General features: G+C 40.4%; 1 protein-coding gene across 2 annotated transcripts; it reads right to left on the minus strand.

The window, feature by feature from the left end:
- Window positions 1-92: 92 nt before the first annotated feature.
- PAXIP1 (PAX interacting protein 1) lies at window positions 93-24,510 on the minus strand. 2 transcript variants are annotated; one of them, XM_073002877.2, is made up of 21 exons: window positions 24,196-24,510; window positions 21,393-21,527; window positions 20,911-20,954; window positions 19,290-19,353; window positions 19,090-19,203; window positions 16,897-17,529; window positions 13,610-14,357; window positions 12,575-12,669; window positions 12,010-12,105; window positions 10,792-10,929; window positions 9,312-9,433; window positions 8,444-8,628; window positions 7,405-7,448; window positions 6,629-6,696; window positions 4,686-4,788; window positions 4,018-4,186; window positions 3,195-3,295; window positions 2,673-2,807; window positions 2,504-2,579; window positions 1,079-1,143; window positions 93-326 (listed from the first exon to the last, which is right to left on the minus strand). In XM_073002877.2, exons 1-21 carry the CDS (start codon window positions 24,295-24,297, stop codon window positions 315-317), a joined length of 3,249 nt encoding a protein of 1,082 aa, XP_072858978.2. In that variant the 5' UTR covers window positions 24,298-24,510; the 3' UTR covers window positions 93-314. The 2 variants fall into 2 exon arrangements, 1 of the variants encoding a protein (XP_072858978.2); XR_013537723.1 differs by lacking the exon at window positions 93-326 and having other exon boundaries at window positions 1,000-1,143; window positions 3,195-3,240; window positions 24,196-24,435.
- Window positions 24,511-26,537: the final 2,027 nt, after the last annotated feature.

The following is a 26,537-nucleotide window of genomic DNA, read 5'->3' on the forward strand; positions in this document are numbered from 1 at the left end:
GATTCTGTTTGAGTACCACCAGTTGTTAAAACCTAAAAAAATCGGGAAAACTAATTCACGGTATAAAAAAGTAAGCTCTCTCTCGTTAATAGTATAATACAAAAACATAATTAATTATGTCTTAATAATAAAAGGTTGCACATCTTAAACAGATGCAGTAAATGTTTGCTCTCCGGCCTTGCACTGTTCACTGTCCTTCAGGGAAAAAACAAGTGGAAAATAAGAACTCAATGAAGTACTGATTGATCCACAGGCTGGAAAACTTGAGAAAATGCTTCAAGAAGTTTGAAGCAGTAAGGCATTTTGTTTCCTTGTCAAGTGAATTTATATGTATGCTTAATTAAGGAAAATTATACCATAACATTTAAAACAGATGATCGTAAACACATTCCTCAAACAATAAAATGTTTGCTGAAATCCAGTTGACATAATTTAACACCACATGAAGATGTCATCAGTTGATGGCAGAAATCTCTAATTTAAGTTAAGTTAAAACTCCCTATGACCTCTTCAGCTGCCTGGATAGCTCAGTGAATTAGGTATCTGGGTATGGAGCCAGAGATTGGAAGTTCAGTTCCCCACTTGTGCCTCCTGGGAGAAGAATCAGCCTGTGTCGCCTTGGGCCAGCTGCACAGACCCAGGGAAGAAAGGAATGGTAAACCACTTCTGAGCATTCTCTACCTAGAAACCCCTAGAAAGGGCCACCATTAATCAGACACTACCAGATGGCACACAATTATTGTTATTGTCCCCTCTTCAGGGGTTCCAATGCTCCACGAGAATTTCTTTAAGAGCCTTGAAATATGACACAATCCTTTCATGCCAGAAAAACACCACTGGACACCACGAGTCGTCCTGATCTGGCAGTGGAACCATATTGTGAATTTCGTTGTATGGTATACTGTGTATATACTTACAATGACAATAAATTATTATTATTATTATTAATATGGTTTTATAGCTTTCTGCCTCCCACAGACTGAATACCAAGGTGATCTGTGTTTTTACCAATGCTTTTATTAGAATAGACAGCTGAATTGTTACAGAACTCGCTATATTTTATTTAACATGTAAAAGGATATGATTCATAATCCAGTGTTTGAGTGAGAACACCAGTTAAAATAAACTCTGCATTGTGGACATCTGTAAAAATAGAAACAAACATAAATACATAAATCAACTCGTTTGTATAAAAGGATGTTTGATGACTAATTTGTTACAATTACTGATTCTGAAGACCTCCTGATGTCGAGTTAATTCTTTCCAGTTAAACCCCTTTGGTCTAGCCATTGCCAAGTCAAAGGAAGAGGTGTACCAATATGTCACTTTTTAAAATGATACAGAGCACAAAGGCCAGAAAATGTTGGTGGGAGGCAGTCATTTTCAGTGAGGGTGTAATATTCTGATGTAACGGGTAAACTGTGCCAGGGTACCTGGCATCTGTGACCCAATTACAGATCTGTTAAGGCTAATGCAGAATTGGACACAGGATATAAGTGACTCCTGAAAAGTTGCAAAAATTCTAAATTTGATTGTTTTGCTTGTGCATCCTATGTTTCAGCTTTAAGAGAGAGAAATGTCTCCTTTGCATTGGGATTCTTTCAAATCAAGTCATGAAATCATACAGCAAGGCCTCAAATATTTCATCCTGGCTGACAACCAGCACAACAGTAATTCTGGACAATAGGAATTCTGGAGCAGCAGCAATGTAGAAAGCAGAGTTCAGTGTCTCTACACCTTAGTCAATCCTTCTCAACCATGGAAACATAAGCAAATACAAACATGCAAAAGAGTAACTGCAGAAGGCTTGTATCTTGGGGCAATTGCTGAGAAAAAACAAACAAACCATGTATGTGCCCATGCCCTCCTGCAAACCCAAGCATAAAAATTTATTATATACGCCAAATTTCAATCTTTATAATTTATTTATTTTATTTATTTATTCTATTTATATTCTGCCTATCTGGTCGTTATGACCACTCTAGGCGGCTTACAAAATCATGATACAATGATAAAATAATAATAAAAAAAGATTTCATTAAATAATCAAAGATGGGGAGGAAAATGAAAGATAAACCACAAAGAAGAAAGAAAATAAACAGATTAACTGGAGGGGAAGGCCTGCCTGAACATGCAAGTTTTAGTTGGTTTTTAAAAATACCCAGCGAGGGGGCCGCGCGAATCTCTGGACGGAGACTGTTCCAGAGGCGAGGATCCACCGCCGAGAAGGCCCGGTTTCTTGTTTTTTCCTTCTGGGCCTCCCTCGGCGCCAGGCTCCTCAGCCTCACCTCCTGGCTCACACAAGTAATACGGGAGTAGGTGTTCCGCCAAATATCGAGGCCCTAAACTGTTTAGGGCCTTATATGTAAGCATCAAGACTTTGAAGTCGATGCGGAACCAAATGGGCAGCCAAATTTCCTTACCTATAATCTGTATGTCAGACAGCAAGTGTCCAACTGCACAGTTATATAGAGATGTTATGCAAGGATAACAATGCACTTACCTATGCCTCTGGCAAAATATTCTCGACATAAGTGAAGATCGTTTTCACAAGAGATGATAATAATCTCCGTCAAACTCTAGATTTTTTTAAAAAAAATTAAATGCATCAGTTGAAAGAGGATCCTTTTCCAAACCAAAAAAATCTTAGAAAAATCAGATGAATCACTCACTTTATTTTGTTTATGTTCCATGAGTTTGCGAAAAGAAGGCTGTTTGGACAGTACTTTTCCACCTGCACATTCCACAATAGATTTCATGGTGGAAAGACTAGGACAAATTCCAGGTGTAATATAGAAGTATTTCCCCTAAAATCAACAGAAATGCAGAGCACACAAGTAATTTTACCTGTCTGCATTTGTGATATTAGGACACAGTAATTGATCTTTAACAGGCTCTTACAGAAAAATTTGTTATAAAGATCTTTTGTCAATCTTTAGCATCCCATTTATTGATATTTTAATTTTCCAACACTATTCTGGCTCTCCTCCACTGTTGGGAAGCTTAGGAGGTCAATCTTTGGCATCCCTAGTCAAGAGTTCTGTACATGAACATGATCTTAGTATACATGACAAAATTTCAAATTATCTGTTTTTGGGCCAGCATATATAAAGACAAAAATTGAATATATTTAGTTGTTTGAGCCAAAGTTCTATACACTCAGCAATTTTTATGGAAAAAAAAACATGGCATACCTTAAATAGTGGTGCCATTTGTGCTCTTTTTAGGGATTCTTCTAAGCTGAAACAGAAAAGAACTTCAGCTTCTGCATCTCTGAGTATGTAGCTTTGTTCTTCTAAAATAGGGGAAAGATACAGAAGTAACCATTGATAACACATTATTCATGACTGAGAGAATAGCCAAACGAGAGCTGAATGGTCCCTCAAATAACAGAACTAAAAGGAAACTGGCAGGGTTGGCAGTTGTTTTTAAATCAACATATGAATTTTTGGCACAGTTTGAGGCACGCACGCTTCTACTGGGGTTAATCAACTTTTACAAATTTGATCCATTACAAAATGATTCTAGACTGCTTTTAATTCAACTGTTTTAATATCATAATTTAATCCTGTTTTAATATTGTAGATTATAAACAGGACTCTGTTTCAAAATGATGTATGCCATTCTTGTCTCTGTATATTTGGTTTTAAAATAGCCACTTCCATATTTTAAAAAGTACAAACAAAATGCTGTTGTGTAGTTATACTAGCAGGCAGGCAAGTGGCTGCTAATAAATGAGCTGCCACTTAGATTTCTGGTTTTATACAAAGCCACATGACTACAGTGCAATAAAGAATCCAAGTAGCGATGGGTTACTTAACAAGAATTTGCCACTCAAAGTTATACCACTGCCCTGCTGCCACCATGCAGCTGGATTTTAACCTATATATTTAAACCAATTGTTTAAATAAATTTCCCTCACTTACCAACAGAACAGGCACCAACTGTACATGCTCCTTTGTTAAGTTTAACAGAAATGCTATAAATAGTTTTGGTAACCAATGCTAGTTTACTTACCTATAAACTTCTGACATTTAAAACACTCTTCTAGCCAGTCCGGGGTTATTATATGCTTTACAACCGAAATTGCTGTTAGGAATTTTACAGTACGGGTCACTTTACTAGCTATTAGGTGAGTGCACTTCTGTGCAGATTCTGCCACTTCGCCTCCAAGAATGTAGAGTTTCTGAAATTTGTAAAAAAGAAGAAAAGAAAAAGGGAAAACAAAAGATTCACTTGAGTCATATCACAACAGACCAAGATCACAAGTGATCAACCAAGTAACTAGGAATGGTTGACAGATCATTTTTATTAAATCTTCCATTGAAGCATTACAATTAAATCAAAATAGCAAAAAGTATTTATTAAATACTAAAACCTATGTCAGCGAATAAGTCTGATTTAGTGTTTCATCTAAAATAACTTTGAATTCATAATAAAAGTATGAAATCTATTTTAGCAATTGAACCTTACCCACAACCTCTTTTTTCCCTCTGGCCACAGCCCCTTTGGGAATGTGTCCACCCCTCAGAGCAGCTGGCCATCCTGACAATAAGCCTGTGCCCTCCTCTCCATGCCACCCCCGGCCACAACAGGTTGTCCACCCTGCCTTAGATTTACAACACATTCCTGTGAACAGAACCAAGAAATAAAAGGATTTTACTCAGGAATAACAAGGCTCTCACCTTGATGTACTGATGCACTTGTGCAGGCTCAAATCCTGTGAAAAGCACCACTGGTGTCAATTCTGGTGACAGCTTTTTAGTAGGCACTGGCAAGTCTTCAATTCTGTAAGTATAAAAGAAAACACGTTTGAATTTCAAATTCAAGATATTTCAGAACAGTAAAATACAGAAACGGAAACATTTTCATTCAGTAGGCCCACAAAATGTAAGGGAATGACATATACCATTTGTAAGTTATGTGTATAACACCATATGTATACACTTACTGCTTTTTTTAAAAAAAAAAATCTGTACATGGTAAGGTGTATTTTCACGTGTGCAGCACTCTATCCTTAGACTGAAGTATCCATGAATGGTAATATTTTTATGAGATTCAGAGTGATGAACTCTAAAAAGATCTCAAGTTCTGAGTGACAAAAATTCCGGGAAATTGTTTTTAATTTTTCATATTCCTTTATTTTTTAAAGATACTGGTGAAGACACTATTCCAGCTTGACTTTTATCATAGAAAGCAAATTCTCTTGCATCATTTAAGATAGCGCTTGTATATCCTCAGGTCTCTCTCCAAAATGCCTCTCCTTTTATTAGTTCCCTCCTCATGACCCAGGTTTTTCTCTATCTTAGTGCTCCTGATCTTTCACATTTTAAATCCAACCAATCACTCTATCAAAGAAATTGGATCCCACCACAACAGAAAATCTCCACTTTTTCAGAAAAGACATCTGTATGCTCACAGACATTCTTTCCACATACTTATGATTTTTGTTAAATGTTAAAGGCATACAAATTGAGGTAGAGTTGCTGCAATAAACACAAACACAAATAGTTTCCAAGTATATGTTAATTCATTGTAATAATAGCACTGACTATAAACCATAATGGATAATGCCTTGGAGGAAAAAAACACATCACTGACACACACTAATGGGCAAGGGGAGAAGATGATGTCGAAAAACAAGAAGTGCCCAAAGTACTAGCATGCCAAAAGGTCACAGGTGGATATAAGATGGATATAAGCTTATAGGAAACCATCCAATCACACCAGCAGAAAACAGCTAGACCGAAAAAGAATGAATTACAGTGGTGCCTCACACAACGATGTTAATTGGTTCCAAAAAAATCAACGTTGTGTGAAACATCGTTCTGTGAAACACCATTTCCCATAGGAATGCATTGAAAACCGGTTAATCCGTTCCAATTGGAACGGATTGCCATCGCTGAGTGAAAATCCCCATAGGAAACATCGCTGTGTGAAACAATGTTTCCTTCACTGGAATGTATTGAAGCAGGCTCAATACATTTCAATGGCTTTGCGAAGTCCTTTTTCGCTCCTGTAAAAGTGTCTTACAATGTTTGGAAGCTGTTTTAAATGGTTGCAATGGTTAGCCCACCTCCTGAAACCTAAGCAAACTGATTTTGGTGTTGTTCTGACACTTCGTTAATTTATGGTAATTTTTCGTTTTCTCCATTGGAAACCATTAGACAGACCATCCAATGGTTTCCAATGGAGAAAATTCAAAAAATCATCATAAATTAACGAAGTGTCAGAACAACACCAAAATCAGTTTGCATTGGTTTCAGGAGGTGGGCTAACCATTGCAATCATTTAAAACAGCTTCCAAACATTGTAAGACACTTTTACAGGAGCGAAAAGGGAGATCGTTGTGTGAAAATCCCCCATAGGAAACATCGCTGTGTGAGGCGGCAAATTTAACAGAAAAAGGCATTGTTGTGTGAATTCATCGTTGTGTGAGGCACCCGTTGTGCGAGGCACCACTGTATTAGCAACTGCTATAAGAAGACTTAGACATTTCAGTGGTACATACACTCTTAGATCAGATAAAGGATAACGCTAAGACTTCTAGAAGTTAAAATCCAAAAATTGTATAGAAGCATGTCATTGACATAAATTCTAAACCCTCAAAAGATGGCCTTTCTCATACCTGGGTCGCTTGATTGAAGGTTGAATTACTGATTCATTTTGCTTTGGTTTAAGTGGTAACCTCACACCCTGCAATTAGATCATATGTGCATATATTTAGAGAAATACATATATGTATCGTTACAAGATACACTAATTTCTTCTGTGATTTTATGGCAAAAAATGGTTATTGCAATTAAAGATGAATAGAACAAGCACCGGTGTGCATAAACATAAACATTTAGAGCACAATTCTATACATCTCTCTCCAGTCACCAAGTTCAATTAGGCTTATTCTTAGGAAGGTGAATCTGCATTTCCTGCCCTCAACTTCCCCAAGTCATTGTCATATTCTGCCATTATCACATAATACAGATGAAAGGCTTTCCCAGTGACAACAGTGGAGGAGGACAGACACAGCCTCTTAAAACCTCCACGTTTTCCTTGGCCACATAAGCCTGTGGTGTTCTTTTGAAACCAGACAGGTTGGATTGGCACTTGCCCACAAGGACCACCCAGTTACAGCAGGCTTTAGTGCCACAGGCCAGCTGAACAGCTGAGCGAGTTTCGTATCTGGCTGCAGACGCAGAGGCTGGCAGTTCAATTCCCTCCGTGCACTCTCAAGGACCCAACTTGTGTGCCATTTGGCAGGCTACACAGCCTTAGGATGCCTCCAGAAGGGGGGAATGGTAAAGCAGTTCTGAGTACTCACTACCTAGAAAACTTTGAAAAAGTTACTGTAAGTCAGAATTGACTTGACGGCACATGAATATTATTAAACTAAGGGAACCAACATACCATTAGAAGTTCTGGTGACACCTTTAATGGCACTCTCCATGCATCTAGAAGTAACAAACAGAAACAGCAAATGTACATACGTTTTTTAGTCAAGGTGTATTCTTTCACGATCCAAAGCACTGATTCAGTACAACCAGGCTTTTCAAGCTAATTCACATGCACAGAATCTGGCAACCTCCATAGAATATGGATATGGTGCCACAGGAGGAAAGCAAACATATGCAACCTTTCACCTGTGGTACTACTTCCTGCCACTTCCAGTTCTGCAATAAGCCCTTAGCAGTCCAACCATCAGTGTATCTAGTAGGGTGGAAATAGAGTGGCTGAAATTCTACTGTGCTATTATGTGAGCAGAGTAACTTCTAGAGATGAACTGCCGTAAGTTAATAAATCTCTGCAGACATCTTTGATTTACTGAGTCATGAATGAATGGAAAAAATATCAATGGAAAATTTACTTTAAATCTGTGAGTAGACAGAGCTAATTTCTTAGAAATCCAGTTGCCATGACGCAACGTCCAGATCTCCTTGTTTGGTAAAAGGAGTAAAACACACATATCTAAGAAATAACTGAAGTCCTATATTTACAAAGAAAAGCCTGCTTTAACAATATATTTTTCAGAGCCACTGCCATTAAGTCAGAAATAACTTGATACATATGACAACAAGCTGATTCACTTTAGATATAAACTTCACAACTACCATATTTTTAATAATAATTCATGTATCAAAGAAAAACTTAATATACCAAATGTCATACTTATTTTTAAATATCTGATGTTAAATTCAAAAGTTCACTTTGAAAACCATTTTATCATTATTTTAACATCAATAATTTTTATCAGAACAAGCTCCATTGCACTACACAGGGCATATTTTTGGGTAAAGTTGTTTCAAACTGAAAACTAAACGCAAAACTCATACAATACAAACACTAGTAAGTACATCCAGCATATCTTAGCATATACCAAGCTCAATACAACACAACATCTAGCATTTATTGTTTTAAGTCTATTTCAAGTCTGGATATATTGTCTTACCAAGAAGGTTTAGAACTAGATGCTGACTGGGAGCAAGAGGTTCTGGAAGATTGAATACTGTATATCGATTGTGCTGCATTTGCCGCAGTGCTTCAAATCTCCCAAGTAATATATCACAAAGCCACTGTGCATTCACACATGCTATTCTCCACTCTTTGGCTTTCTCATATTTTAAGCCAGTAGGCCTTGGTAAGAAAAAAACGCACAAACATAAGTGACATTAGACCTGCTAAAATGCAATAAACTTTGATGGTTATACTTTATATACTTCTACCAATTATTGGAGAATTATTTATAATATGGTTACTTCCAGGCACAACAAAGATTTATAAACTTGGATGAGTTTACAGATTACATAGTTTGCACTTATTTTTATACTGCCCAGAGAATTTGATTTAAGCCAGCTTAAAACTAAAACTAACTAATAAAATGTCATTTTAAGACTTGGGAATTGCTTAAAAGGTCTACAAGTATATACAACAAAACTACAACGTACAGTGCCTTTAGTCACAGACACCTTTTCATCAGCAAACAGAAAACAATACGTAAACTTATAATATGGTTTAACAATGCAACTCTAGCTTCCCCAATCCAGTACACATGATGTTAAGACGATTTTCGCCCTTGTTGGCTCCTGTCAGCACAGCTAATGGTCAGATAACCATGGAGTCATAATCCAAAATGTCTGGAAAAGACTGATGTAACTGAAGAGGGAGAACATCTCCAGTAAAATTTGCCCCTGATCATATTATGGAAAAATAACAGGTTTACTTTTGAAAAAGATCTGCAAAAATAGCTTGTATAATGAGAAGAGATTAAGGCTACATATGTTACTATTACAGAATGCTATTATAGTTAAGCCACTTACTCTTTACAGATGAGAACCGAGTTGCTGCGACAGAGGTAGCCTGTATACTTTGCACCGGCTAGGTAGGCCATCAGCTTGAGATCATCTCTGTCACTATCAACAAAACCCGTGACTGAGATTATCTGACACGGCAAAAAAAATGAAACAGGTATAAATAAAAATGTGGGCAGCAGGTATTTTTCTGAAGTTCCATAAACATTTTAAGGAATTCACACCAAAATTCGCTAAGTCCTTTACAGTATGTGAGCAATGGGACAGTGAACTAACCTGTCCCTAAATACATGTGAATTAATGTCCTAGGAGATCAGTGCCTTGTTTCTTAAGATGACTGTCTGAACTATGTACAATAGGTAAATTTTAAGTTTATAGCTACACTGAAACATACTTTGAAATTTTGATTCTGTCTCCTGAGGTCCCAGCCATGTGACTCCTTTAGCTAGTCTTCCCTCTTATTTATCTGGGCAATTTTAGATTTGTCTTTTTTACCTGCAAAAAGTTGCAAGGCTTATTTCACTATTGTATTCATCTGATCTAGTATACTTATGCTATATATGCATTTGATTTAGGACGGTCCAGGACATGAGGAGCCACACACTAACCAACAGAAGTCCCATTCAGGCAGTAGTGAATTCCTCAAGCGCTCACTCACTCTACAGTCTCAATTACAATGTCATCTTCTTTTCAAGGACCATTCATCTAACAGTTGACATGGTAAGTGGAGCCATCATGAAAAACAACCTTCATGGTAAACTTTTAACAATCTTTACATAGGAAGTAATTCTGATAGAGAACTGCAGGCAAATTTTTACAAATTTTCCAAACAATGAACATCACATACTTGCTTACGCTGGTATTTTCTGCTTACAAAAAAAGGGGGCAGCATCTTCAATGAAAAATGTCAGATTTACTGAATTATTCTGTGTACAAGACTATACTTTTCTCTAAAAATTTTAGACTAAAAATTGAGGGTTGTCTTCTACACAGAAGTAAACTGAGGAGAGCACAAAAACAAGTGGAAGGGAAAGCAGGGATCAAATTGTTCCTGCAGGGCTTTGGTCCCTGCTTTCCCCTCCATTTGCTAATTCTTAGCAAAAGGAAAGCATGAATCAAAGCGCTGCAGGATCACTTTGATCCCTGCTTTCCCCTCTGCTTGCCAAGTCCCATGGGAATTAACAACAGGAGGGGAGAAAGAATCAAAGCAACCCTATGGCTGTACAGTATAAGGGGGAAAGGAATCAAAATTATCGTGCAGTTGCGGGATCGCTTTGATCTCTTTTCCCCTCTGTTTGCTAAGCCCCGCGGGGCTTAGTATGAAGGGAGAAAGCAGGGATGAAAGCAATCCTGCAGCGCTTTGATCCCTTTCCCCCTACACTTGCTAAGCCCCACTTAGATTTCTTAATTTTGGGTTAGAATAGTGAGAGCGTGGGTATACTATACATGGGGGTGTCTTATGCACAGAAAAATACAGTAGTTCTCTTACATGTTGAGAACATGGCTTCCCTCCTGGTGGAAATGCTACTGGAAAATGAAGAGCTCGATGGGGTGGCACCATTTTCTTCTTCTTCAGCACAGAGTTCAGCCAATGTGCTGTGATACATCTCTTTCTTTCTCGTAATGCCTGCAACACACAAATGCCACACAACACTATTACTGTAGGTTTTAGTAGTATTTTATGCAGTTTAAATGAATGGCAGTTTATAAAGCCTTTAACTAGGCTCCTGGAAACCAAAATTAATTACTCATGTGGTACAACTGCAACAGAATCTGGAGATACAGATGTGAGACACCAGCTCATTCACTTTCTTAAGGCGAGTCACTTTCAGCTACTGTTTCCTATTTGGAAAATAAGAATAACTTGCTTTACAGGAAATATGAAAGATGAACACCAGAGCAGCACACCTTAACTAGTGCTGTTCAAGTGACAAATATTTCTGTTCAAATTAACAGGTTATGCTACATTTTTTAACCTACATTAAAAAAAATAACTTGCAATTTCTCCACGCTGCAAAAAACTCAGGAGATGGATAAAATTTGTGGTATTCTTGTTTGGTATTTCAGGACTTCTTGCACTTGCAATTCTATGCAGACATGCTAAAAATGATTCCCATAAATAATTGTGAGATCTGCTTCAGGGGACTCTGGTAGATGGGTTGGACTTCAAAGTGACAGCTGTTTTTTTTTAAATGAGAGGAAGAAGACTTTCACAGTAGCAAAATTTTCCATAGAGCCAGTATTCTTTTTGCAACAGCAATATTAGGAAGTGTAGATGATGCCCATATGCTCCCAGAATTATGGAAGGTGCAATCAAAAAAATCCTGAAGACCTATCCCTACTGTCCACTCATCTCCAAGCATGACCCTCTTCTACAGCCATCTGTCCAAGTAGAGCAGAATCTACTGTACAATGTACAGTACTCCAGAAAAACATGACTGACAGTACTGAAAGCTGCTAGGAGATCAAGGAGAATCAGGATACCTCCCTTCCTTTTCCCAACAGACAGAGGTCATTGTACAGGGTAAACAAGGTAATTCTTATGCTAGTACCAAACCTACATCCCAATAGAAATTAATCAATTTGAAACTCCTGGTTGCAAAAGATCAGAATATATGCTATAAATAAAATATATTTAAAGAGACTGTTACATATTACCCAACATAAGTCAAAACTATAGGTTAGAACGTAGTATTTTTTGTCTTACCTGAGCATACATATTACTGACTTGACTTTCACAGAGAAGATGTGTACATCGATTTGTGAGCGTTGGATCTACTGTACCTCCATGTGATTGGATGACCTAGAATAAAAACAAGAAAGACTTAAAGGGCTTATATATCTGAAAATTATCTTTGCCAATTTTTTTCCACATTGTATCTATACCACAATTTTAAAAGAAGAACACACTCACATGAGAACAGAGCTGTTGGGTTATGAAGGGACATTTAATGACTAAACCATATTAATAAAAGCATTTTTAAAGTTATGGGAAATTTTGGGAGGAGAACTTTAAATATTAAAGGCTGTAAAAAAAAAGAGATAGAAATATGTTTGAAGCCAGAAAACAGGAAACATGGAAAGCGGAGAGGGTAAGACTTCTCATGATTTGCAGAAAATACGGTAGGTATTTTTGACACAGAATATTCATATTATAAACAATCTGTTATAAACCAAACAAAATTTTCAAAATTAGTTATTAATCCAATTTTTTAAACCCTGAAAATTAATGTAAAAAATAAAATAAAAAAATCAATGAACTGAATAATTACCCTTTTCCATGTTGCCAATAGCTGTTTATCAGACATCTGCTCAGGATAATCAGCAATTGCAAATACACATCCTAGTAAGAAATAGTCTTCTGGAACTGGAAGAGCAACACGAATTAAATTAGTACCAAATATGCTGATCTCTCTTTGACCATGATTAATTACATATTATTATTTTATGGATTTTTTTAAAATTAAGGGGGGTTTTTTTGGCTCATGCTTCATCTGTTGCATGAGAAGAGAACCTGCTATGGCTCACAGGGCATAAATGTTCCCTGTAACTCACAGCAAAATGCCCTGACATTCTTCTAGCCACTTAGCAAGCAACCAGGCATTGCAGAGCTGCATGAGATTTTAAGTGTATCAGTAAAAGGAATCAATTCAATCATCCTTATCATCATAATCATCACAGACATAGACTCATTCTAAACAGCAAAATAGCAGTTTAAAGTGTTGTTGGGATTAGTACAAATGCATCCTGGTTCATGGAATATATTTTTTTAAATGTAAATACTCCAAATAAATGACATTTAATTAATTAACATAAACCTTTAAAAAAAAACATTTAGTTCCGACAACTAAATTTGATTCAAAGTGCTACGTTTGACTTTTGAAACTCTAACAGCATGGGCTAAGACATCTTAAAATCATGCGCACAATTAAGCCGTACCTAAAATCATCCTCTTAGTGTAGTGAATGGGCCGGTGTTGTGAATTAGAATTCAGGAGGCCAGGGTTCAAATCCCTGCTGGGCCATGGAGACTCAAGGAATAATGGCAAACACTCCTTGAACACACCAGACCCACTGAAAACCCTGTTATGATCACTGTAGAACCATCTTGCTAGTTCTCATTATATATATATGCTGAAATCCAGACAATTATTTTCCAAATACCCTTCAACAGAAGTCCTACACAGAGCACACTGCAATAATTCAGATCAACCAGGTTAAAAAAAAAAGGTATTTTAAATCTAAAAACTGATTTCAAATAACCTCGTCCTCTGCAATAAAGACTAAAGTGTGTCAGTAATTCTTAACCTTCTACAGATGGATCGTGTCCAAACAACTGATGAGGCTGAAGTTGCTGCTGCGGATGCTGCGAATGCTGCGGTGGCTGAACTGGAACTTGATGCTGCAGCGTCTGAGTTAAATGCTGTGATGCCTGATTCTGCATTTGTTGCTGCTGAATTCGTTGTAAATGCTGCTGCTGCAGTTGCTGCTGCTGTTGCAACTGCTGCTGTTGCTGCAGTTGCTGCTGAAGGTTTTGTTGCTGCAGTTGCAGCTGTTGCTGATGCAACTGCTGCTGCTGCAGCTGATGCAACTGCTGCTGCAAGGCATGTTGCTGCTGAAACTGCAACTGCTGCTGTGGGCGATGCATTTGCTGTTGGGAATGTATCTGTTGGGGAGGAAATTGCAAATGTTGCTGGGGAAACTGGTGGGGATGAACTTGTTGCTGTTGCGGAAACTGATGAGGCTGCTGTGAGAAAGGCTGCTGCGTAATCTGAGGTTGCTGCGGAGGTGGCTGTGGCTGCTGTGGCTGCAACTGCAAATGCTGGGGCTGAAGATGCAGAAGAGGACGATGCTGCTGCTGTGGCTGCTGCTGCTGTTGTGGCTGTTGAGGCTGGTGCTGCTGCTGCAGCTGTTGTTGTTGTTGTTGTTGTAGCAAGTGTGTTTCTGGAGCCAATTTAACTTGGCTAAGCAAGACAGCATTTGAATGTCCCTGCTGTTGGCTGTGATTTACCTGCTGCTCCAAAGATTTTGTGGGTGCTGAAAGTGACTGCAGGATCTGGAGGACAAAAGGAATGCTTGTCAGGGAGGTTTTCTTGGACATTTTAAAACCATAAATCAAATGTGAAAAACTTCTGGTTCTATCCAATTTGGGTTATACAGTGGTGCCTCGACTTACAAACTTAATTGGTTCCAGAACTCCGGTTGTAACTTGAAGCACCATTTCCCATAGGAATGCATTGAAATGCAATTGATCCGTTCTGGCCAAAGAAAAAAATATCACCAAAAAACCCCACAAAAAACCAGTGCAAGACCCATTGGAAATTCGATTAATCCATTCCACCCAAAGGGGAGAAAAAGCAAACTAAGCGTGCAACACCCCTCAGAAACACAATGAATTTGTTCCAGCCAAAGGAAAAAAAATGAAAGAAAAGCAAAAAAAACCATGCAAGACCCTTCGGAAATGCAAAAAAAGCAAAGCAAAAAGCAAATAAACCCTGCAAGACCCATCAGAAATGGGGGGGACCAAAAAGCAAACAAATCCTGCAAGACCCATCAGAAATGGGATAAAAAACACGCCAAAAACCAAGCCTGCAAGACCCATCACAGCATAGAAACATAATCCCACCACCCAGCCCAAAACCATGCTGCAAAACCCACCCAGAACAGTTTTTAAAAAGCAGAACCTTATCTTACCAGGCAGTCCGAAGCCTCTTCCAATCACACACTCTCTAACCGCTAGGGCGAAAGAGCTACAAAGAAGCAGCCTCTTCACCACCAAACAGATAGCAATTTGAATTCCCTACCTTTTTTAAATTGTAACTTGAAGCTCCGGTTGCAAGTTGAAGCAAAATTTTGTGGCCGGAGCTGGTCGTAACTCCTAATTGTCATATGTCGGGATGTTTGTATATCGAGGCACCACTGTATTTCAACTAGAGCCAATACCCTCTTCTATACAGTATTTACAAGTGTGTGCCACAGGCCCAAAGAAACATAAACAGCACCTTGTCAGATTGCCATGTCAATCTCTGCAACTGGAGTTCCACATTTATCAATACTGAACAAGAATATTGCCCTAAAATACTATATTATGGGGGCAAGGGAAAGAAAGTTCATTCTCTCTCAAAGCAGATTTTAGAACATTAGCTAGTTAAACAAGAAGTAGGAGTGTGTGAGCATGAAGCATTTTATAGTGTTTAGTTTAGTTGGGGGTGGGAGGGTTATTGGTAAATGTTCCACTCATGAGTAAGCAAAAGTGCAATCAGAGATAAAACAGGTGTAGTTATTTTCTGCACCACTTTCCTGAATCCAATTGCTAATAGTTTTCACAATGAACTAATGCAACGGCAGTACAGCATTCTGTAATTCAACAGGAAGTGTGGGTTCTTAATTTTTAAAATGCAACAATACATTACCTTTAAATGCTAACTACCAGTATAATATATATTATATTCAACTACCAGTATAATATATATTATATTCAAGAAAACAATATACAGTGATAAATCATTCCTTCTTTAATTAATTTTGTCTATTTCCAAAATTCAGAAGATGGGTGAATGGAGTTTATGCTTGTGCAAGGGGGAGGTGAATATTCCTTCATGCAGCTGGTGCCTTTCATCACCAAAGGTGTAGCAGGGTTGTTGCAGACACGGAAAAGGTTAATAGGAATTGGCCTATATATTATCAAAATGATGTAATCCATGGAGAAGAGGGGAATATTGGCAGATTACTGACTCGCAGCTTAGTGACCATTGCTGAAGTTGGGGAGAACAGAAAGAAGGTGGACATAACTACCCACTGGAACAGCAATCAGCTCTATATTGCAACATCCATTGCGGTTTCAACTGGTACTACAGAAAAAAAACTTGTATAAGACTCTTTTAAATTTTAAAAACAGACAAGATTAGTTTAAAATTGCAAATGTATCACATACTTACTCTTCATTACAACAGTTGTGTTGTAAACTGCCCAGAGTGGCCTTGCAGCCAGATGGGCGGCATAAAAGTTGAATAAATAAATATAAACTTCTACAGAACAGTGTTTAATTTTTAAGTATAATTAGTAATAATTAATCCAAACACATTTTTATCAACTTCCACTTCATTTGGACCTTTTTATGTTATAAATCCTATTGAAACAGGTAGTAGTAGCAAGGTATAGTTCTCAAATACATTATGCAATTTATGTTTTAAAGCAGGGGTCGTCATCCCCCGGTCTGCAGGCCAGTGCCGGTCTGTGGGCTTGCCGAAACTGGGCCGCGGATATGGATCTCCACCACCCCCCGCACACACGTGGGGGTGGTGTCACGCTTGCGCAGTGGGTGTATCACTCCCACAGTGGGTGTGTCACACTTGCGCAGGGGCATCGCGCTCACATGCATGGCGGTGTCACTCATGGGGGGGCATGTCGCACTCGCGGTGGGCGTGTCGTGCCTGCAGGGGGTCTGTCATTGCGCAAGTGTAGGATTCCCCCCCTCCGTGCATGGAGCTCGCTCCCCCAGCCAGTCTGCGGCCCCAAAAAGTTTGGGGACTGCTATTTTAAAGGATTCATATAACCCACTTTCAAGAGAAGATTAACTACTTTGGTATACTTACATGTGCTACATTTGATGGCCTGCTAACCTGCTGAATATCAGCATTATTAGTAATATTTCTTAGTGTCCGTACTGCAGGGCTCCACGATGCCATCATTTCAGGATGTCCAGAACTTTGGGGATTCTGTACTGAAGTCATTATATTACTTCTGCTGTCAGGCGATAAAATATTGCCTGGAACAGGAGGGACATTGGCACACAAATTGATCAATCCTGAATCCTTGCCAGATGGCAATCTATGCTTTGCCGTAGCAGCCTGGGGAACTTCAGCAGGGGTCCAGTTCAAATTTCTTTCATGCTTTTCAGGAGAAGAGTCTGAGGAATCATCAAACATCAGTTCTCCTTTTGTTTTGTCCACAGTGACGGATTTAGGTGAAAAGGCTTGATCACCTAATGGTGATCCTTCTCGTGAAGATGGTGGACTTGACAACTTTTCATCCGTGCTAACATCATTTTGTGAATCCTGTTCTTCATTGTCCTCTTCCTCCTCCTCCTCCTCTTCTTCCTCATATACAATTAATCTAGGATGATAGGAAGTCTCATCTTTTCTAGTTTTATCAGATATAGAATCCAGAATCCAATCAGGCGTCACAATTTTTATCTTTTCTCGCTTACAAGCACATTCGTATTTTTCCTGGGAAAAAAGTTTGAATTCCAATCATATATTTGATAAAATATCATTTTTAGGTAACAAGATACTTAACACTGATTTATACAAGCTCAGTTATACTCCTAGTTTTTATACTACAAACCAAAAACAACTTATTCATTTGTTAACTTCTTAAACTGATACTAAAACAATTTTAGAATTATTAGCAGTAGTTCTCTTAATTGTCATCTAAATTCCTAGTGCATTCATAGGTACTCTTTATACAGGAATGAAAAAATAATTCAGAAACTGCTTTGGTCACCTTGGTGGACAATCTATGCCAGGAATTAAATGGGGGAGTATGACCCTGTTTGTTCTGGACCTCTCAGCAGCTGTCATTAGCATCAACCATTGTATACTTCCATACCTTAGTGTGCTGCTTATATACTGCCCCATAGCGCTTCAAGCACTCTCTGGGCAGTTTACAAGTTAATTAGGCAGGCTACACATTGCCCCCCCCCAAGCGAGCTGGGTACTCATTTTACCGACCTCATAAGGATAGAAGGCTGAGTACAAAGTACTCCCTGTGACTCTTAAAAGGCCTTTATACCTCAGGTCCATGCTATCTGAGAAACTGCCCACAAGCATTAAGATTCTAAGAGGAGCTGCCACTTTCACAAACACATCTGATGAGGACTTAGGTGAGTTTTTTTCCCTGTGGCTGTTGCTAGATTATGGACCTCCTTGCTTTAGGAGGTGTGGCTGGTCCCTTCCTTCCTTTCCTTCCATCAGTGACTGAAAAACTGCCTCTTCAGAAAGGCTTCTAGGAAAACAGTAGGCGTTTGAGAAGGGTATGTCTTCTAAAACCTGATTTACAGTTTTTAAATAATGTTTTTAATAAATTATATTATCATATCAAATTTTAATTTTTCTGTATTTATTATTTGTAGATTTCAAATATTTTTGTATATTACTAAGGGACAAAAGCAGGATAAAAGTTAAATAAATAAATCTTTGGCAATTGCAGAAAACTATTGAAGACTGACAGTGAAAAGGCAGCCTTATCAGAGGTTTTAACCCTCCTAGTTAAATTCTAGTATCACAACTCCTTAGTACTTGTGGAAAATAAATCTTTTTTGTTTGTTTGGACAAGTGTAAGCTAGAGACAAAGCAAAACAACAACAAAAAACAGAGCCAAAAAATGAAGCTGCCTTGGTTGCCCATCATGAGATGCAATATACCACTCAGAGACTTAGTTTTACTGATCTTAATATTCAGAACAAATTTGACTAACCCAGTGTTCACCCTAAACCCAGATAATTTATAAAATTAAACAAAATTGATTGTTTGTTTAAAATGATTTCTTTGGAGAACTCACGTAGCCTTCCTCAATTACAAAAACTATTTCTTGCTGTTCTCTGTCCTGTTTCCAGCCTATCAGGAAATCCGGGGGTGTGGGGGGATGACTCTACTTTGCAAATGTGACTGCTAAATTTCCTCAGAAATTTTGATTTAGTCAACAACTTCATGAAAGTATGTCTTCTATATCATTCCCAACTAACGCTAATCTGAAATATGAGCACTGAAAGGTAATCAAGCTCTTACCCCTTTCGGTTCTGGCACAATCAAATGTGTACATTTTTTATTGAGACTGAGCCTGCAATCTCCACCATAAAATGTAATCAAAGCCCACAGCGTACTCCGGTCCTCTGAGGAAACCTATCAGAAAATGTGAAGTCCTTTAGTATCAGACATTTGGAAATAAGTAACTTCATATCATTTAGCCTTCCAACTTAACATCTTACCTGAGATAAACAAGCAGCAACTCCAAAAAAAATCTGACAAGATTCTGGGGAGAAACCATTCACTCTGAGAAAATGAAGTCAAGGAGGCAATAGAAATGAAACTCTGAAAAGTGTTAAAGGAACTTTATTTTTACAATTCTTAATTATCCAAGCATATTTTTGTTAATTTGCTCATCCTTCTAAAAGCTGGACAATACACAAGTAAATGTGATTGAACTGTGCAATTAACAGACAGGCATATCAAGCTTAGTCTCACCTCTGCCGTTAAGCCATTAGATGCAGTAGATAATTGTCTAAATCCATGATTCCCAACCTTGGGTCTCCAGATGTTCTTGAACTAGAATTCCCAGAAATCCTGGCCAGCACAGCTGGATATGAAGGCTACTGGGAGTTTTAGTCCAAGAACATCTGGGGACCCAAGGTTGGGAACCAGTGAACTAAATGATGCAGCTGAGCAGTAGTTTAAATGACTCCCCATCCACACGAGCCTTCTCAGTTTCCCTACAGATGAGCTATACCAGAGTTCCCCAACCTTTAGACTCGTCCGGCCCGGCGGAGTCTCTGACGGAGGTGGTGCGGCCCGCTTGCCCTCTCCGACGCACCCGCATGGTGGCTGGCGCGCACACGCGCGTTCCCTCACCGCTTCGCGCATGCGCAGGAGCACCTCCCCCCCCGTGGCGGCGGCGGCGGAAGCCTGGGAGCAGCAAAAACATCCGGGGCTTGCTCTCCCTCCCGGCAGGTCTCCAGCCACCCCCCAGCCCCGTTGCCGCGGCTACTGCCGGGAGGAGAGCAGCGAAAACACCCGGCCCTAGCTCTCCCTCCCGGCAGGTCTCCAGCCACCCCCCCACCCCCGCTGCCGCCGCTACTGCCGGGAGGAGAGCAGCGAAAACACCCGGGCCTTGCTCTCCCTCCCGGCCTTTCTCCACCCCTCCACCCCCGTCGCCGCCGTGACTGCCGGGAGGAGAGCGCCCGGGCCTTCCTCTCCCTCCCAGCAGTTCTCCACCCCCCACCCACCCACTGCCGCTGCCGGGAGGAGAGCAGCCGGCTCTTGCCCTGCCTCCCGGCTCTCCCCCAGCCTCGTTGCCGCTGCCGCCGGGCCGCAAAGGCAGACCTCCCACCTCCCCCCCGCACGTACTCCCCTCCCCACAGCTGCCTTGGGTACTCAAGGGCTTACTTGAAGGGGTGAGTTAGGCTGACGCTGGCGCTGACACAGGGGCGCGCAAAGCAGCTGAGGGGCGGGGAGTGCGTGGGGGGGTGGGAGGTCTGTCTTCACGGCCCGGTCGGCCTCAAGCCACGGACCGGCAATGGGCCGCAGACCGGGGGTTGACGACCCCTGAGCTATACAACTCCTGGAGTCCCTTAGCTGGAATAGGGGAATCCGTCAGCACATCTACAGAGAGCACCAACACCAGATGACTTGGTCCTTCCCATAAGCTTAACCGTTCTTATATGACAGAAAGGTGGAATTCCAGGGAAGGACCAAGAAATCAGAAACAAAATGTTAAAAATCATAAATATTAGAGAATGTAAGCAGCTGCTGTCAAAGCCAATATAAACCTTATAATAAAAACATTAAATAAGAAAAATGTAACACAGTTCACATTTTAACTGAAAAGGATACGGCAGAAGAGCTCCACATCGAACTGATAAAGTCACCCAAGAAGGCTAAAAAACAAGTTTTTAAAAAAAGGCATCTAGTGAGTACCTATTGACAGACTCCACATCTTAATAATAATTTTGCTTATAGTTATCAAATTCACATCAGATTTAAGTTAATCATTATTCTCTTCTTGACGTTTAATCACAAAACATGGAAGATTTCTATACCCTTTCTTGCCAGCTAAATAGTTGGCTCCATCAAGTAACAATGATCCAAGTTTTTGGAGAGATGAAATTGAGTCCAGTACACTCACACTTCCAACAACCTCTGCACATATACCTGAGGTAGTAGTTACAGTGTTTTTATTGCACATCTACACATGCACATTACTTTTCTGTGTTTAAGGGGAAATAATCAGATATGGTTAATCCTGAAGGCCATACTCTAAAATTAAGTTTGTTGTAGTGGAAAAGCAAACAAATGGCAATGGTATCAGTACTCACTTTTACAACTGGAAGATCAAACACTTCACGAGATTCACCAACTTCTGGATTGTCTCCATCTTCTGAAATTATGTGCGATGCCAGAGCATTATAAGAAACCTCTTTTGCCTTGCCATCTTTCAGAAGCTGAATAACCTAAAAAAAAAAGTCATCTTTCATTCTTTTCTGTTTGAGAGAAATAATGGTGCTAAGACACTCTCCACAGAGAAAGTACCTACTCAAGCAGAACTGAGGTACAGTAGTTCAGCTACTGACAGCTAAAAAACAAAACTATGTCAAAAGACATCTAGTACTAAAGCTGAGCTCCTCACCTTGGTCTTGTTCCTATAATATTCAACATTTTTTTTGGCAACCATGTATTGCAGAACTTTACACAGGCCAAAAAGATCAGTCAGTAAGTAGGAGACAGATGAACACAATTCATCAAGGGGAGCAACCTTATATCCCATAGTAAGAACAGGGTGAAAAGTTTTTTTAAACCTCACTACATGTGTTAACTAACTGAACTAACATATTTCCATTTTCAACTAACTGAAGTTTGCTATGTTATGTCTTAATCAGAAACAAATGATTAATTTTAATTAAAGTTTGTCTAAGCAAACCAACTTAAAACCATGATTTATAGTCCTCACTAGGTTAAAGCATCATGAAAGCCAACTGAAATTAGTGGTTTAGTTGTAGTACTAAACTGTAGCTAGTTTTAAAAAGGAAAAACTTCTGATCTCATGAATTCACAAACTGAAAAGGAAGACCTAGGCACCCGGCTCTGTATTTCAGTTCCAATGTGCATAAAATGGAAACAATTCTTTAAGCATTTTATACTCTAAAAACCAGTAAGTCAAATATGAAGTTTGACCATCAACCACAGAAAGTTGGTACAGCAAATTCACAGTAAAAAGATTAAAGGGAATTATTTGGGGTGTCATTCAAAATGCATACAATGAGAGTTACTTGTCAATAAACTCTAGCCCCGATCTACTGTTCAAGGCTTTGGATATGAAATCCTTAAAAATCAGCTCACATGCCAGCAGAGAGCAAAGAATGCAACAGTACTGATAGATCTAGTTCCATTTTATGCTTGCTCCTTAAACAATCCTTGGATGGGTGGCAATATTAACAGGAGCAATATGGAAACCTTTGTAGAGCACATTTGTACTTACTGGCATATGGTTTTTACAGCACAGACCATACACACAGCACTTTATGATGGGTGAAAAATCAATGCAGTGATGCACTTAAAATCTTGATATTAAAGCATGAGAACAGAGAAAGAGAATGAAAACAGAAGTAGGTGTACTTTGGTTTAGGTATGGGTTTCTATAACTTTTGTCAACAACTTTACCAGGAGGAGAGATTTGGAGAAAAAGAAGTGTTTGGGGCAGCTGCAGAAATTAAGGAACATTCATCTGTCAGATAGCAAAGGGTGGCAAGAGCAGGATAAATGCAGCTCCTATCAAAGGGGAAGTGTGGACGCAGAGCTTTGGGGAGTCATTGGCCCACTATTTATCGCCACAATCCTTTATTAATGATTATGCGGCATGAAGCTGAAAGAGGTTGTAGACTAAAACCTCTGGCATGGGTGGAGGAGAGTCAAAAGATTCTAAAGATGAGAAATATCCAAAGAGCAGGCAAGAATATGTTGGATTTAAGCTGTTGGATTTCAGGAGAAGTGACTGACTTGGCAGTCAAGTACTGGAAAAAGACGAAGGGTTTATAGTTGGATGGTGAACCACCAGAGGCGATCAGCCCACAAAACAAGAAGTGCTCTCAACACCCAGAAGCCTGTGATGGAGATCCATGTGAGTTACGAGAAAATCACTCTGGATAGAATCATGCCCAGCTTACAAGAAGATCAGAACCAAGAGGAAAGGTGTGTGGTTTGTTTTTTGTTTGTTTACCCATCTTTTGTTTGTTTACCCCACCTCTCTCTCTCCAGGAGGGGTGTGTGTCTATCTTAATGACCACCCCCTCCATGACAGGGATCTATTCCATCCTGCACAAAACCACCCTCTGGAAGGGAAGGGTTGATAGTGACCTTTTTGCCTAGAGAAAGGGTTCATCCCTCCATCTGCACCCAGTGAAGAGGCAGAAGCCTTGATGTTTGGGGGGGGGGAGAAAAGGAAGGAAACAAAACAACAACAAAAACAACCAGGCCCTCCCTCACAACCTCTCGCCTTCTCAATACCCGCATCCAGATTTGGGGAACTCGGCTCCTTGAAAAAAGGGCCCAGCAGAAAGGGAAGAGGGAAAAGAAGGAGCGACGGAGGCCAGAGGCCTACAGTACTCGCTCGAGGCCGGGTCCCCTCAGGAGGCACAGCAAGTGGGGGGGAGGGGGACAGCCCAGAAACCGGAGCCAGGGGAGCGGATCCGACGACACGTGTGCGAAGGGAAGGAGCCGAGAAAGAGGCGAGGGGAGCTTCCTCTCCTCCACACGGCCAGGCCAGGGTCGGGCCAAGCCAGGCCGGGGCTGCCCTCGGAGGAAGCGCGGGAGGAGAGAGAGAGAGAGAGAGAGATCCAACCCCGGGGACCCCTCCGAAAGGGAGGCCTCGGCCGCTTCCCCTTCGGCGGACGGGCCCCGGGGACTTTTTCCGCCCCACACGCGCTCTTGGGCGCCCAGCCGGGTCTAGAGAGGGGTTGTGGGTTGGGGGGGGGGAAGAGAGAAACTGTCATTTCCCCTCCTCGGCCGGGGTGGCGTCGGTCCTGTGAGGGAAAGGCAGGGAACAAGATGGTGGCGGGCGGGGAGGGAAGGAAGGAGGGAGGGAAGGAGCCCGGCCGGCCGGTTCCCCGGTTCCCCCTCAGGTACCTTGGGGTCAATGTCTCCCACCACGAAGAACTTGACCTCTCTGAACATCTCCTCAGGGACCTTCAGCTCCCCGTCCTCTTCCTTGTCCTCCTCCTTCGCCATGGCGGGTGGGTGAGTGAGTGAGGGGACCGCCGAGCTGGGAGAGGAACAAGGGGGGAGTGGGAGCCCGGCAGGGGCGGCCGCCTCAGCGCCAGGGGCCAGGCGGAGAAAGAAAGGGAGCGAGCGAGGGGCTCCGCTGGCCCTCCAAAAAGCCCCCGCCCCCGAGGGTCTCCGTTTACGCGACTCCCGCCCCTCCCCGGCGGACGCGGGAGCCAGCGCGCGCTGCGGAGCGGCCCACTTTTTTTTCTCCACACGGCGGAGGGGGGACGGTCAGGCAGCCTCTTTTTAAAAAACACAGAGAGAGAACTGCCAGACGCTTGTTTTTCTTTGTTTCGCAGCTCACCGCACTAGCGGAAGTTAACAGGCGTAACCTCGCCGCTTTCTGGAAGAATAAACATGAGGTGGTGTTTTGATGGGAAAAAAAAACCCTCCTTCTGCTCCCACTAGTGGATTCTCCCAGATCCGCCTACTAACAAAACAGCCGGCGGCGAGGCGAGGCCACGAGCCCCCGCCCACTTCCTGCTTTTAGCTCCGCCCACTTTGCTCTCCCGCCTTGAAAGCGAGAGAGGGCCTTTTCGCGCTTCTCGGAGGGGGAAACCTCCTCGCTGTTTACGAAGTTCAGAGGTGTAAATCGATCTGGGGGAATCATGGGAAGTGTAGTTTTGGAGACCGGGCCAAAGGTTTTTGTGAGAGAAGCCTTGTCATTCTTGCCAGGCTGCAACTCCTCAGATTCCTTAAGGGAGCACAGACAAAAATGCCATCGTTTTAAAATTATAATTTGATTTTACACGGGTGTTAATGGCATATTTATTTATTTATTTATATTTATTTGATTTTTACCCCACCCCTCTAGACCATGTCTACTCAGGGCGGCTTACAAAATAAAACAGAACAGTATAAGAATATATAAAATCATAAAATTACAATTACAATTTCAATTTAAAACAATTAATTTAAAGAGAGGATTACCAAGATGGAATAGCAAAGAAAAGAAAAAAGGAGAAATACCTATCATTTATTAGACATCATAACAAAGACTACAAACAGTACTTTGTGCAAACCCTATCGCTACAACAGTAACGTGACGCAAAATAATCCTATATAAGATATAAAAAGATGGGGAGTCCGTCAAAGGTTGCATAGTATTTTCCATGCGGTGGTTTTCTGTAAAGGATGGGGCGGAAAAGCCTGGCAGCTGGCCCTCCCTCAGGCTTGAAACGTTATTGCTCCTACCCTCGCTGCTCCATTTGCAAGAAATTGGTATAAAAATTATTGCAGGTTGGCAGTGGCCCGGATTTCTCACCCCTTAAAAATTAAGCTTGTATCTTTGTTTTAAATCTATTCAAGCCCTTTGATGGGCACTTTTATCTTCAGAAAACAAAGTGAGCAACAACCAGAGAAAACACGTTTTCTTAAAACACATTCCTAAAAATGTTCAGCTAGAGCTCACGTTGACCTTTGAGCACCAAATTAAGCTAAATCAATTTGCAAAAATCTTTAATGAATAATTTGTTGTATTTCTTCAGCTTTTTTTTAATCAATGCTCACTTTTTACCATTGCCTTAAGAATTTGCATTTTTTAAAATTCTTCATCTGGGTTTTATTGTTAGTTCTGTGTTGCAAGTTGTCTTAAGGTTGACGGCCAGGTTTAAGAGTATAAATACCGTAATGCACGTCACAAAAGGGGACACATCATAATTAGCAGTGGAGAGAAAGATTAGAAAGATGGAAAACATCTCTTCATTCTAGTTAGCTGTAAACAACACAGCTATACTCAAATATGTGCTGTTGTATTCTCCCACTGATACAAATATGCCACACTTGTGCAAGCACAGGTAAATGTATATAAATAGAAATAGTGAATATTTTACTCGTGTACATATACTCACATAAATGCACCTACACATAACTTGATTCCTCCCATATTTACTTTCCTTCCTTGGAGATCCTAATGGTCAGGCTGCTAGCCCACTATGGGGTTTTGGCTAAAGAATATGTGCTCTTCTAATATAAAAATTAGCAGGCCAGCAGCCTGACCATCAGGATCTCCATGTATTTATTTATTTATTTATTTATTTATTTATTTATTTATTTATTTATTTATTTATTTATTTATTTATTTACTGGATTTCTATCCCGCCGATCTAGACCAAAGGTCTACTGTGGGCAGTTTGCAAATTTAAAAACAATAAAACCAAAAACATATAGATCCAAGGTGGCGAAAGTATAAGAAATTAAGATAC

Source organism: Pogona vitticeps, chromosome 6 (genome assembly GCF_051106095.1).
Source record: "Pogona vitticeps strain Pit_001003342236 chromosome 6, PviZW2.1, whole genome shotgun sequence".
NCBI lineage: Eukaryota > Metazoa > Chordata > Lepidosauria > Squamata > Agamidae > Pogona > Pogona vitticeps.

Bases quoted from the DNA above. Each gene is read 5' to 3' on its own strand.
- PAXIP1 (XM_073002877.2), bottom strand. From the start codon at position 24,297: ATGGCGAAGGAGGAGGACAAGGAAGAGGACGGGGAGCTGAAGGTCCCT. The intron at 19,204-19,289 runs GTAAGATGTTAA...ATTTTCTGATAG, and splicing joins TTGCTGCTTGTTTATCTCAG to GTTTCCTCAGAGGACCGGAG. The intron at 2,808-3,194 runs GTATGCCATGTT...TGTTGATTTTAG, and splicing joins AAATGGCACCACTATTTAAG to GGGAAATACTTCTATATTAC.